At 37.3% G+C, this 13,647-nt stretch overlaps 2 protein-coding genes and 1 long non-coding RNA gene across 3 annotated transcripts; 2 read left to right on the top strand and 1 right to left on the bottom strand.

Annotated features, from left to right (window-relative positions):
• The first annotated feature begins 2,319 nt into the window (after positions 1-2,319).
• Positions 2,320-5,815, top strand: eaf2 (ELL associated factor 2). The gene is made up of 6 exons (XM_079464344.1): positions 2,320-2,617; positions 3,068-3,162; positions 3,249-3,385; positions 3,466-3,629; positions 3,840-4,067; positions 4,151-5,815. The coding sequence occupies exons 1-6, from the start codon at positions 2,515-2,517 to the stop codon at positions 4,198-4,200; spliced, it is 777 nt and encodes a 258-aa protein (XP_079320470.1). The 5' UTR covers positions 2,320-2,514; the 3' UTR covers positions 4,201-5,815.
• A 38-nt stretch (positions 5,816-5,853) lies between these two features.
• On the top strand, positions 5,854-13,519 carry cyp27a3 (cytochrome P450 family 27 subfamily A member 3). The gene is made up of 9 exons (XM_079464343.1): positions 5,854-6,169; positions 7,791-7,981; positions 8,359-8,558; positions 9,616-9,813; positions 10,023-10,186; positions 10,313-10,479; positions 10,596-10,677; positions 10,863-11,066; positions 12,541-13,519. The coding sequence occupies exons 1-9, from the start codon at positions 5,942-5,944 to the stop codon at positions 12,694-12,696; spliced, it is 1,590 nt and encodes a 529-aa protein (XP_079320469.1). The 5' UTR covers positions 5,854-5,941; the 3' UTR covers positions 12,697-13,519.
• On the bottom strand, positions 8,266-12,148 carry LOC306898669. The gene is made up of 3 exons (XR_013787141.1): positions 11,823-12,148; positions 10,254-11,056; positions 8,266-10,172 (listed from the first exon to the last, which is right to left on the bottom strand). It is a non-coding gene; the product is annotated as an uncharacterized lncRNA (long non-coding RNA).
• Positions 13,520-13,647: the final 128 nt, after the last annotated feature.

Below are 13,647 nucleotides of genomic sequence, written 5' to 3'. Positions count from 1 at the left end.
ATGCATCCTAATACATATCAAACTCTCAGTTTTCCTGGAGGTATCGATATCCTCTGCTGGGTGTTTGTGTGCATGCATGTTATTTGTAAATGAACGACCAAAATATGTCTCTCTCCTCTTATATATGAGAGTATAACATTAAACTTACTAACCAGATTTGACACCTAACATTGTAAATATATTAAAGGTTTTATAAAACCTTGTCTGCTTTGAAACAGTTAAAATTGTGAAAAGAGTAAAAAGCACTATAGAAATACATTTGAAAAATAAAAGATAGCTTTCTACTTAATCAAACCCTAGAATTGTATTGTTGAGGCAAACTTAAGTGGACAGGTTGGTGCAATCGTCAAATTATCATTTTGTCATCATCTTGCCATATTTATGTTTTTCAAAACCTGTATATTTTTTCTGTAAAGCAAAAAATATATTTTTTAAGAAATGTCTTAGTGCCAGTGGTTTTGTGTCCATCCATTGAAAGTCAAGTATGAAGGTAAATCAGTAGCAAAACTTGAGAGCATGTAGATTTTAATTTGTGAACTTGTAAATTAAGTATGTGTACCTGTACACTAAAATATACACTCACAGCCCCAATGTGAAAACTTGTAAAATATTTTTTTTTGCAGATTTGCACTCATTGGCAAAACTCATAAATCTGTCTTTTGAATTTGAAGTTGTAGAAAATTTTTCACATATGTGTTGAATTTGCAATGCAAATCTGGATCTAGGAAAACGTGTAAATATGTGCTATGCATTTGTATGTGCGACTGTATTTTGCAAATGCCAGTTTACACATTTGTGACTGTTTTTCTGCAAATTCAGGAGACAGATTTGTGAGTTTTGCTCACGAGTGCAAATCTCAACATTCAACTTCAGTTTTTTATTTGACAAGTTTTCACATTGGGGCTATGAGTGTACATTTTAGTGTAGAGGTATTGTAGATATATATTACTTAATTTACGAGTTCACCAATTAAAATCTACATGCTCTCAATGCTACTGATTTACCTTCATAGTCAAGGGGGTCTGATGATGTTTGGTAATCAACATTCTACACAATATCTTGTTTTGAATTCTACAGATGAAAAAGTCATACAATTTTAGAATTACATGAGGGTGAGTAAATCATGAAACTTCCTTTTAATGTAGATTCAATCTGATTTTTTAAAAAGCACATTTTCTGCTGCCTATAGTATACATAAGGTTTAAAGAAAGCACACCTGCTTTGTGAATTGATTTTGTCCTTTAAATAATCCGTCTATGCACCTAAGGAGGCATAGCAGCTGCAATTACAATTCTAGCAAAACAAATGGTGCGGTTAATGTGCTCTGTAAACCTCTGTGGGTCTGAATCAAATCTTCAGTACAGCTTGATGGATGTACGATGTTGAAGTGTCTGTTCCTAACTACTGTTCATGCATCGTAGTCAAATGTAAAACAAAAAGGTTTCTCAAGACCTAGGGCAAACATGGATTTAGTTGCCAAACTGGTAGACAAAACAAAACTGTAAGATTGGAATGATGTGCCCAGGACAGAGTGAAGGCTGGGCTCAGGAACAGTCTTGGACCAACAACCTCACGTTAAAATCCTCATGCTGACAGGGGAAGTGATTTATATGATGTATAGTACAATGCAATGTAAGTCGCTTTGAATAAAAGCGTCTGCCAAATGCATAAATGTAAATATGAAAGCCTCTTAACATAAAAGAACTGCCAATCATTTGAAACCTTCAGGTAAAAAGCCAAAGTGTTTCAATGATAATAATGCATTTGAAACATAAATGTTAACCCAGAAGGTCATCTGTATGACTAGATATATTGTTTTTTTCCCTATATAATGTAAACATATTGTTGTATAGGCCTACATGCAAAGCACAGAAGCATATAAAAACACACAAACTGTGATAGGTAAGATTTAAATGATATACATTTTCTCTGGTCTGATCAGCCTTGTTAAAAGCCTTTTTAGATCTTTGAATACTGTAACAAGAGGCTGTAGTTAAAATTAAGATTCAGCTAATGTACCTGTTCAGCTATCAGGAGACGTTTGAATGAGGTGAGATGCAAACCTCTACGTCTGGTAGTGTGAAGTTGCTCCATTTTCACACTCCAACTCATTTGGGGGCTGGTTTTAAACGATATATTTATACTATTTTGGCTCCACGTTCCATACATTTCCATATTATGCCTAAATCTCTTTAAAATATTTACACAGAATTAGCTTAAAAATAGTTTGGATGACAAATATAAAAATGTATTTACTGAACACTAGAGGGCACCCATGCTGTTGGGAAAAGTAACACTTCCGTCCGACGTCACACTGGTATTGACCGGCAGTCTTTTTAGCCAATAGGAGTGAAGAGTTGGTCAAACGAGGTGTCCAAACGCAGCCAATGACAGCGCGGAAAGAGCACGCAGTGGGTCCAGGAGTGAGGTGTCTATTTTTGCCGTACCGTACATGCTGTCGAACCAAGTAGAAAGTAGTAAACTGGTAATATATGGTTGAAGCTTGTTATTATAATGAATGGAACAGCATATTCAAACTTTGACAACCAGGAACACGCTCTCAAGCTAGGCGAAACTTTTGAGAAACAGCCTAAAAGTGCATTCCATACGGTACGATGTAAGTGGTATATTTTACATTCATGTTAGATTATTGTTTTTAAATGCCTAAAACAGATCATATTTAAAGATGCTTGTACGATTCTGTTAAAACTACAAGATTCTTTAGAACAATTTCCACAGGCATATGAGAAGACAGCTATTTGTTCTTCCAGCCTTCTGGCGAACTCGGCGGTGTAACGTTGACAAAGACAACAGTTATGATGTTTTTAATAATTTAGAAACGATTATATAGCAACATCACTTTCTTTTAACTGAGATTACCAAAGCTTGATTTTTTTTTGGATAACATTATAGGGGCCATGTCATTTAACGGGACTCCGTGATATACCATTACAATGGGGCAACGTAGCCCTCTGTTGGTTTGCGTTGGTACTACACTGCTGATGTTGAGTGTCAGCACTTGTCCAGCTAATCATTTCGAGAAATGAATGTTTTCTTCTGGTCGCAGATGATTTTAAACCAGCCTCTATAGACACTACGTGTGAGGGGGATTTGGAAGTTGGAAAAGGAGAGCAAGTTACAATCACACTGCCAAACTTGGAGGTAGGCACACATGTCTGTGAAATACACCTTATGGCAGTGCATGAGATCAACTAAATAATTTTTTTCATTCTCTCCAACAATAACAGGGATCCACAGCTCCTGTTACAGTATTTAAAGGGTCCAAAAGGCCTTACATGAAAGAGTGTATTCTTATTGTTAACCATGACACAGGAGAATACCGTCTGGAGAAACTCAGCAGTAACATTGCTGTCAAGAAGACCAGGTTTGTAACCTAAGTGATAATTTGAATGGGTTTATAACGTGTCAACTTCGTTATTAAATTAATAATTTTCTCTTTCTCAGGGCTGAGGGAAGCAGTAAGATTCAGTCCCGCCTTGAGCAGCAGACAAACAGACTTAGTCAGCAGATGAAGTCTGGCAGTGGGAACAAGGTTCAATCCGGCACGAAAAGCTCTCCCCCCAAAGAGAAAATGTCTCCGTCATCCCCCATGGATGAGATTGAGCGAGGTAACTATTCGGATCAGAAAAAAACAGCAAATGGTTCCTATTCAGTAAACCCACAGGACAGTGGCTTGATGATAGTGTGCCATTAAGAGAACCCAATTTTTCAGCCCCCTTAGTCCATGAACTATTTTTCCTAAATTAAATTTCCCTTCTAACAGGAACTTCTCTGTCGAATGGTCATACATTGATGTATGTTTCTATGCCTTTATGCAGAACTCATGGCTGAAGCACGTGTCATGGATCAGATGAGCAGTGGAGAAAGCTCATCAGATTCCCACAGTTCCTCATCCAGCAGCAAAGACAGCTCCAGCAGCAGCGACTCGGAGGACGAGAGTCGCCCCCCGCCCGTTGGAGCCCCTGTCCCTCCTCACAGCACATCTGCCCCCAACTCATCTCAAAGTCGTGTGGAGGAGAGCAGTGGAAATTTCATGAACACGCTACGTAAGTTTTAAGGGATGCTGGGTGCTTTGGGTAGATTTGACTCTCTTGTTTGTTTATCTAATACACGATTTGATATATTTTAGAAAATGACCTCCAGCTGAGTGAATCTGGGAGTGAAAGTGATGATGACTGACGCCAGTGATGTTAGACAAGCCCCTTGACACGGAGTAAATGCTGATAGAGAGCCAGATGTGCGGCATCGGTTCAATCGCATCTGTTCACAACTTCGTGTGGTACCTGAATCCAATTCCCTGTTAAAGAAATTATTCACCCAAAAATGTTAATGAATGTCATGATTTGCTCATCTTAAGTTATTTCATACCTGTATAAATTACTTTGTTCTGATGAACACAGAAACATATTTGGAAGAATGAACATCATTGACTACATAGTAGGAACATTATTATGGTAGTCAAAGGTGCCCTAGAACTGTTTGTTTTCCTGAATTCTTCAAAATTCTCATTCTGTGTTCAGCAGAACAAAAAATATACAATAGTTGTTTTTCTACTATGGTAGTGGAGGATGTCCCAGAACGGAAAATTGCGTTCCATATTGCTTTCTTCCAAATATCTTCTTTTGTGTTCAACAGAACGACGAAATGCATACAGGTTTGAAACAACCTAAGGGTCAGTAAATGATGAAAGAATTTTTATTTTTGGGTGAACTATCACTTTAAGTAGCATTTTCTTTCGCCCAGCCCCAAAGCTGTATAAGTAAATTAAGTATTTATTTTGTTCAGATTGCTAATGTATACATTTTATAGGGATGTCTTGTTGCATCCTCGGAGGTTAATCTTGTCGGTGAGATAATATTCCTCTTATTTAGGAGATGACTTGGGGTCATCTTCAACTTTTTCTTTTTTGAGGCTTGGCATGCTTAAGTCTAGATGGTTCAGCAACATAACACAAAATGTCTTAAGAAACAACAACGCATATTGAAATAGATATTCACCAAATTTAACAATCTCAAATGTTCACATTATCGACCTGCAATACCTGAATTTGTGTAGTTCATGATTATTTAGAGCCATTTTTATCATTCTCATTGTTGTTTGTATTAAGAAGGATGTATTTCCGCTGTCCCATTCTCACTATCACAGTGTTAGTTAAAGGACTTGAACTGCTCGCCCGTAGATGGGATTTCTCTTATTTAATTTTATCTACTCATTTTTTTTATTATTCCGGCTTCAATTTCTTAAGATGTAACCACATACAGGTACATGCCTATGTGTATGTCTTATATGCGCATCTGGCAGCCCAAAGAGCAACACATGCACAATGATTGTCTTTTGGACGATCTTGAGCAGTAATATTGTAGCAGAGTTGACAAATGGTAAATGAAGTCATTTTTGATCATTTGAGCTGTATAGATCAATAAAGAGTTTTGTTTTGCAAAGTTTTTGTTAATAATGCTTGTGAAGTAATTTGATGAAATCTAGAACAATATTGTTTATTTGTTTACTTGACTGTTCAGAAGCACAACGTACTAAACCCATGACGAATATAATATAGTATAGTATACTTATTTGCTATAGTACACTGTAAATTACTAGTATAGTGTAGAATGGTCATCGATACTTCTACACTTTATGTATTGGATTGATAAAGCTTTAGGAACTACTAGTAAACTCTAATATATTTGTTTAAATTACTATGGTTGGGTTGAAGAACACTATAATATCTAGGATTTTGCTACTTCAGTAAACTTAGTTTTTTTCCTGTGGGAATTAAGGCGTGTTTGTCAATGTCAGTTACTATTTGATGACCTGGTGAAAGTTTCGTATTTCACAGTGTTTGAAGGGAGGCAGAGTTCACTCACAGACCGGATGACGTTACAGAGCAGGACACTGCCGGCTGTTCTCAACGGGATCAGACATGTTTTCAAAGTCATCGCTTAGGACGGGCTTATTTTTATGCAGGAATGGTAATAGAGGAATAAAAGGCACGTTATCGGCATTCCTCAGCACCGGAAATGCGACGCAGAATACCTTGATAGATGGTGATAAACAAAAGACTATGGATGATCTGGGTGGACCTAGCTTTCTAACATCCTTATACTGGCTTTTTGGAAAAGGTTATTTCAATAAGACGCAACAAATGCAGGTAAGCACTGTCAGCATCTTTGTAATGCAGTTTGGTCCGTCATTAAAAAAATCCAACTGCGTTTGATTTTCTGCGTCTTCCGCATTTGTAGCCAGCATTCTTAGAGGCGTTTTGACAGCTCAGAGATACCGTACATACGCAAGAACGCACGTGAAAATTACGAACTATATGTGCAAAGACAAGTTTTAAACTGCGTGACTTTTCTTGAACACAAACGTCGCAACTGAACATGCTGCGCTTGTTTTCCATGTCCACGAAATGCATTGAAATAACTTTTTACGGTAATGGGAATAACGTTTTATATGGACCTGCTTTTCTGTGAGGTGTGGTCAAGCGGTCAATCCGCTTTTAACAGATACACATTTCGAACTTTAACGTGCATGTTACGCTTAATAATAATACAAATAGCCAGGAATGGTGGTTTTAGGTATGATGACAAAATTTCCAAACACGCCTAAACTCATAATGGATCACATTTCTAGACATAGCTGAAAATTCCCTTTACGACGACACCTGAATTGTGAAAATCAGTTGAGGATTGCGAAAGTTATGATATTTATAATAACGGGGAATATATAAAAATAGTAAACATAAACTACAATAGAAGTCACGTGATCGAAAATGCTTATTATTAAATACAGAGGATGTTTTTTTAGAACGACGCCTACAGTACTACAATCGCTAATCTACCCGCCACAAATGTCATTACCCAATTTCCGCGATTTAGTAAAATACTTTCTCCTCTATGGATTTCGATGAAATTTAGTCAGTACCAAGATAAAAGCTATGTATTTATCAGCGTTGGGTAAGTTACTCTGAAAAAGTAATTAATTACTACTTACTAATTACATATTCAATAGTGTAATTACTGTACAAATTACTCTCTCCAAAAAGTATTTAGTTTCTGATTACTAATTACTTTCTATATCCTACATCCACTTTGATTAGTTAAGTGAAAGGCTAGACATGAAACGACTCTTAATTCATCCAAATAAATCATATACAACTACATAAAGTTCTCTCATTAACTGACTAAAGTGTTACAAATATGATACATTAATGCGTACGTTTTAAAGTTAGACTTTGAAATTTATTGTCAATTCCACTATTATATACCTTACACAGTATTTAGTTCGATTACATCTGAAGTAACTGTAATTAAATTACAGAGAAAATAAGAGTAATCCCTTACTTTACTTTTTTAAGGTAAAAGTAATTAAATGACAGTAACTAATTACCTAGTAACTAGTTACACCCAACACTGGTATTTATGTCCACATATCTTTCAGCAGCGTCCAAAGCTTAGATGAAGCCCGCCGATCGGTTGAAAGCCACGCAAATCTTCCGAAAGTTGTGGTGATCTGAAATCACCTTAGAAATGAAATGCCGAAGTTTCCAACGCTGCAGGGGTTTGCACTCGATGTAGTTACCATCGTATTCAGGAAAAACATACTCCCGCCAGGCGGCCAGAAGTAGATATTAAAAGACGCGCACATTTCAGTACTACGCAGTTTGGAACACATTGTTGAGACAGAATGTTCGCCGTGAGTGGGTGCCATGTCGTGGTTTCAATGTTGTTTTATTGTCCCTTTAACTACACTAATATTTGCCATTATTACAGATCGAGCACAGAAAAATATATGGTCCGCTCTGGAAGTCCAAATATGGGCCACTGGTTGTTGTTAATGTGGCCAGTGCAGATCTCATAGAAGAGGTCCTGCGACAAGAGGGTCGCCATCCGATCCGCACTGACATGCCCCACTGGAGAGGCTATCGACAGCTCCGAAATCAGGCTTATGGTCCCCTCACAGAGTAAGATAACGATGAAGCAATGCAAATAACTGCCACTGCGGTTCTCCAAGAAAATACCTATATGTTTTTCACTCACTTGTGCGGCCCTAATGAGCTTGGGGCCCTATGTTATGGTGGGGCATACTGTGCATAGTAGGACTCTTTAAAGAAATACACTTGGAATAACAATGATGCATGTGTTAAGTGGGAAATCTGGTGTGGTTGTCATGTTAAATCTAACAACCTCCAAATCTGAATAAAAAGTTAGTTGAGGGCAAGCCTTCTAGCATTCAGAGTCCAACCGTAAACAGCACAGGACATTTTTATTCATAATTCAGCCATGGTGCTGCATAAATACAGTATTCATAACTCCATATATTATATTTATGGTCTGGTAGAATGGGAGCAGAATGGCAGCGAATCAGGAGCATTCTGAACCCTCGCTTGCTGAAGCCCAAACATGTTTCATCCTATACTAATGCCATAAATGACGTAGTGAGTGACTTTATTGAGAAAGTGGATTGGCTTCGGAGAACAAAAGGCAATGGCGTAATGGTACACGACGTGGCAGGAGAATTATACAAGTTTGCCTTCGAAGGTACGTATTGGGCAATTTTAAGGTCAAGATTGATTTGACTGTCATACAGACATTTCTTAGTAGCCTAAAGAAAGAGTTTTTAACAAATTGTTGATTTACAGATGTTGAAAAGTTAACATAGTGATACATCAGAACGTTACTGACTATATATGTGCGCCTTGAGGTTCAAGATAAAACATGACATTCTATCGAGATGAGATATTATCAAGATTAGTTGTGCAGTCTTTATGTCAAACAAAGTCCCAAGAAATCCCGCAATTCACTTACATCCACTGTGTATCAATAATCTTATCAATCAAATATAAAAGGTCAATGACAGTTTAACATGTTAGATAATAAAAGCCAGCTTGTAGTCCCATAAATAGCTTTGGCCTTGAAATCGTTGTCAATCTCATGCACTATGCTGAACATCTTGCAGATACAAAATGAGTTATTCACAGCAGAAAGTCCAAACCCCTTTTTTTACCTACAATTTAACATGATTGGGAATAGTCAACCCAAAAATGAAAATTCTGTCTTCATTTACTCACCCTCTAATTGTTCCAAACATGTATAAATGTCTTTGTTCGATTGAACACAAAGACAGAGATTTTGTAATAATGTTAGCAACTGCCACATTCTGAAGCACATGATGTGGCAGTTCTGCATTAGAGTTCTGAAGCACCATTGACTGCCATCCCTTTAAAGGGATATTTAGTCCAAAAATGAAAATCTGTCATAATTGACTCGCCCTCAGATTGTTCCAACCCTGTATACTTTTCTTTGTTCTCCTGAACACACAGGAAGATATTTGGAAGAATGTCTCCTCCCCCATTGACTCTCATAGTATTTATTTTCCCTACTATGGCAGTAAATGGAGGATAAGATCTGACATTCTTCCAAATTTCTTCCTTTGTGTTCAGCAAAGAAATGTATACAGGTTTGGAACAATCTGAGGGTGAGTAAAGGATGCCTCCATGTTTTATATTGACCCTTATATCAAATGTTATCTTTTTATCTTCTTCTGTATTTGACTTTTAGTTTCAACTAATATTGTTTTGTTTTACTCTTTCATAAGCAATTTGCTCAGTGTTGTTTGAGAGTCGAATGGGCTGTCTGAATGAGGAAGTTCCAGAGGAAACCCAGAAGTTTATCTTCTCTGTGGGGGAAATGTTTCGTCTCTCCCCCATCATCGTCCTCTTTCCTAAATCTGTCTGGCCCTACATGCCTTTTTGGAAGACTTTTGTGGCTGTGTGGGACCATTTGTTCAAAGTTGGTGAGTCTCAACCCAAAGTAGGTCCTTGTTTTTAGATCCAGAGTATTATAAGATTACATAAAGCATTAGTTTTGTTTTACAGACAATTTGATCATGCATATTGAATTAAAAAACTATTTTTTCTCAGCTAGAATTCAGCCTACAAACATCTAGCACAAAGTTATACATTTCTCTTTAAACTGGCTAAGAAAGGTTTGTTTTTTGGACAGCGGAAGAACTGGTGCAGAAGAAGACTTTAGAGATTCAGGAACGGCTGAAAGAAGGGAAGTCGTTGGAGGGAGAGTATCTCACACACCTGCTGATCAGCGAGCAGATGTCAGTCACTGAGATTTTGGGAAGCATCACAGAGCTTCTGCTGGCTGGAGTTGACACAGTAAACATTTTCACTCTTTACTAAAAACAATTTATGTTTAGTTTTAACCAATTAATCAATTACACACCTGTACTGGATGCGATGCGAGAAAAGAGAGAATCCTTCTAATGAATGTCTCCGTTCTAGACTTCAAATACTATTTCCTGGGCGCTGTATCAGTTAGCCCAAGAGCCAGAGATCCAGCAGAAGCTGCACGAAGAGGTTGCCAGTGTCTGTCCTGGTGATGTGGTGCCCTCCAGTGATGACATCAACAGGATGCCTTTGCTAAAGGCTGTCGTAAGAGAGACCCTTCGGTACAGCATCTTTTTTTCTGCTGCCTACTGTGTTATATACCTGCAATAGGAGCCATTTAGACTGGTTGTGAAAGCCTGCTAAATTATTGACTAAAGACATTCTCTCATGTTCTTAGTTTATATCCGGTGGTTCCAGGGAATGCTCGTGTCGTTGCTGAAAATGAAATAGTGGTGGGCGGTCATCTCTTTCCTAAAAATGTAAGCTCACCTACAAACAAAGCTATACTGAGACTATATATGAACTGAACTATTGTTCATGCAAACCAGAAAGCGTAAATAATTCTAATTACATATTTTTTTATAGTCATATGCATTTATTTCTAACACACATACGTTTATAGAATAGATTGTGAACTTATCTGTTTGTGTATTGTCTTTTTTAGACTTTGTTCCACCTTTGCCACTTCTCGGTGTCCTACGATGAGACAGTGTTTCCCAATCCCCAAGCCTTCCTCCCACAACGATGGATCCGGGGGCAAAAGCAATCGAATCAACACCCCTTTGGTTCTGTGCCATTTGGCTTCGGTATACGTGCCTGCCTGGGCCGCAGAGTGGCTGAACTGGAGATGCACCTCCTCTTATCAAGGGTAAGAAAGATGAACCACCACAGTCAGCACCATTTTACAAATATTGATGTATATGCCGTATTTAACTTTTTAACCATTCTGGGATTGCAGCATTTCCTGTATGAAAATACCATTTACCATGTAGTTCGAATAAGTGACAAATTCAAAAAAGCTTTGGAGTCAAGAAACATATTCCTAATCTTCTACCTCTATATACTGCCAGCAAAGTCATTTTTATACATTTTAGACTTTAGACCTTTGCAATGTTTAATATCTCATTCAGTAATGTAGTGGTCGGTTACATAAGTAGGTTCATCTCTGCAAACTATTCACCAAAAACATGGAACAACACTTGCTTAGGAAACTTTTTCATGAAATTTCAACCTATCCTAGTCATTATGTGTGACCCAGTTCAGCTAATCAAATGACTGTGTTCACCTTGGATCCTAAACTAGATATTGAATGGGGTCCTTCACCTTTGGTCTAACCAAGCCTCTCCAGCTGTTAGAGATAATTCCACCGGTCAATGAGTAACTTATATGCTTTAGGAATGTATCTCTGAATTTCGCACGGTGACAAAAATAAACTATAAATTTCAGTTTAAATAGCCACACACTATGACAAATTTTGTGCAAATACAAATAGTATAGTCTTCTAGTTATTGGGATGTCATAAAACTATATGTTATCATACTTATACAAGAAAATGTGAAAAAAGAACAATGTTATTTAAAGTGGCCGTATATCTGTATATCTCATGTTAATCTTGAGTACTTACAGAATGGTATGGCACCCTTCAAATATCCGCTGAGTCTTAAGTTTGATCCCATTTATAAAAGACAGATTCAGCTGTACGATTATTTCTGAAAACATGCGGGGTGTGTGGAGGATGGCGTAACTAAAGCACGTGCAGTTTATTTTACTTTTTGCTCTTGGACCTGCCGCTCCATCTATCAGTTTCAAACAATCTCCAAATGCAGCGAACAAACAACACAGCTGAACTTCGCGAACATAGTGCTCTCTCTCTCCCTCCTGCACGCAAGTGAAAGTGACTTGTGCTCATGCTCCTTCTCCCGATCTCCATGGTTGATGCATGGGTGTGTCGCGTGCTTTTCCGGGAGAATTGTCCAATAAGGGACTAAGAAAAGTTATGTAATGATTTTTCATGTTCGAAAAAAACTTTACGAAACCTGTTGGAACACTGGGGTAGTGTATCGAGCACAGAAATACTACGTAATACGTCCAACTCGTTTTTTGTCAAGTTGACCATGTTAAGCACGAGAAGACAGCATGTTTAACAGTGTAAAGAAGTCAGAATGCATGACACACCGTTGCACCACCCCTTTAAAGTAGATGAAATAAAGCATGCTGTCACAACATCCCATTTGATATCGATTACTCTATTTGATCAGTGTGTGACATGTCTTGGCATTCTCATAGATTTTACTGTGAAATGTTTTTCAACACACTCAAATATGTATTTTGGCCTTTTGCAGTTAATTAAACGGTATGAGGTGCTCCCAGATCCTTCAGGAAAAACTGTGAAACCGAATACACGAACTCTGCTGGTCCCTGCCACATCCATTGACCTTCAGTTTGTTGAGAGGCAAAAAGAGAAGGAGCGACCTGTCAAAGCAAATGTTTCGGTATAGAAAACATGCACTTCTTTTTTCCCACCAGCTGACATTGTTCTTCACACGCCACCATCAATTTAAACGTTTTTAAACTAAAATACATATACTTAATTGTATTGGTTTACTGCTGCCATGTCCATAGCAACATAGTAATTTTTTATTTATGATAAACAAAGACTAATTTTAAAATAGAGCTGTTAATGTTATCTAATGTTTTGGCGTTACATAGTATAAATAGTTTTGTTTTATTATCATTTTTAGCCATGTAACTGCCAAACGCTTAAGCTGTGACATATTTTTTTAGATCCTGTACAGATACAGCCACATTTTTTGAGAATGCACTTAATAATCTGTTTTTTATAAAGAATATGACAATTTAACTCTTTCATGGCAAGAAAAATACTTTTTTTCTACTTTCAACACCTATCCGATAGTTTGCATAATATCTTGTTCCAAATCCATTTGCAAAAATAACTACTCACTCCCCCTTGTGGCAAAAAATCTTTTCAAATAGTCTTGTTTATTAATACATAGAAACATGTTGAGAGGTGCTTGTTATAGATTACATATCTATACGACTTGGTTATGTGTTTATTTTCTGAAAAATGACTGCCGTTGGATAATTCATAAACCTAACACTAGCCTTAACCGTATGACTGCTGCTGAATTCATTGTAACATGCTGTCATGGTTGTATTAGATGTTTCAGATGAATGCATATATGAATTACAAATGGAAATTTCCATTCAAATCAATTGTAATTGTTGACATCTATTATTGTGTGTTGTTCAATACCAATTTTATTTCCCCCCTTTATTAAAAAGCATTTATTGTTTACTTTAAAACTTGTGTGGCATTTCTTCAATTACAAATTGCATGCAGGACCTACATAGCCATTTGGAAAGTAAAAAACTCATCAAAGAACATGAACACGGAACATACTCAACATAGCTACATTTACACTTCAACG

The sequence above is a fragment of the Barbatula barbatula genome (genome assembly GCF_947034865.1).
Source record: "Barbatula barbatula genome assembly, chromosome: 9".
Classification (NCBI taxonomy): Eukaryota; Metazoa; Chordata; class Actinopteri; order Cypriniformes; family Nemacheilidae; genus Barbatula; species Barbatula barbatula.
Note: the sequence above shows the minus strand (reverse complement) of the source record. Positions and strands in the feature narration are given on the sequence as shown.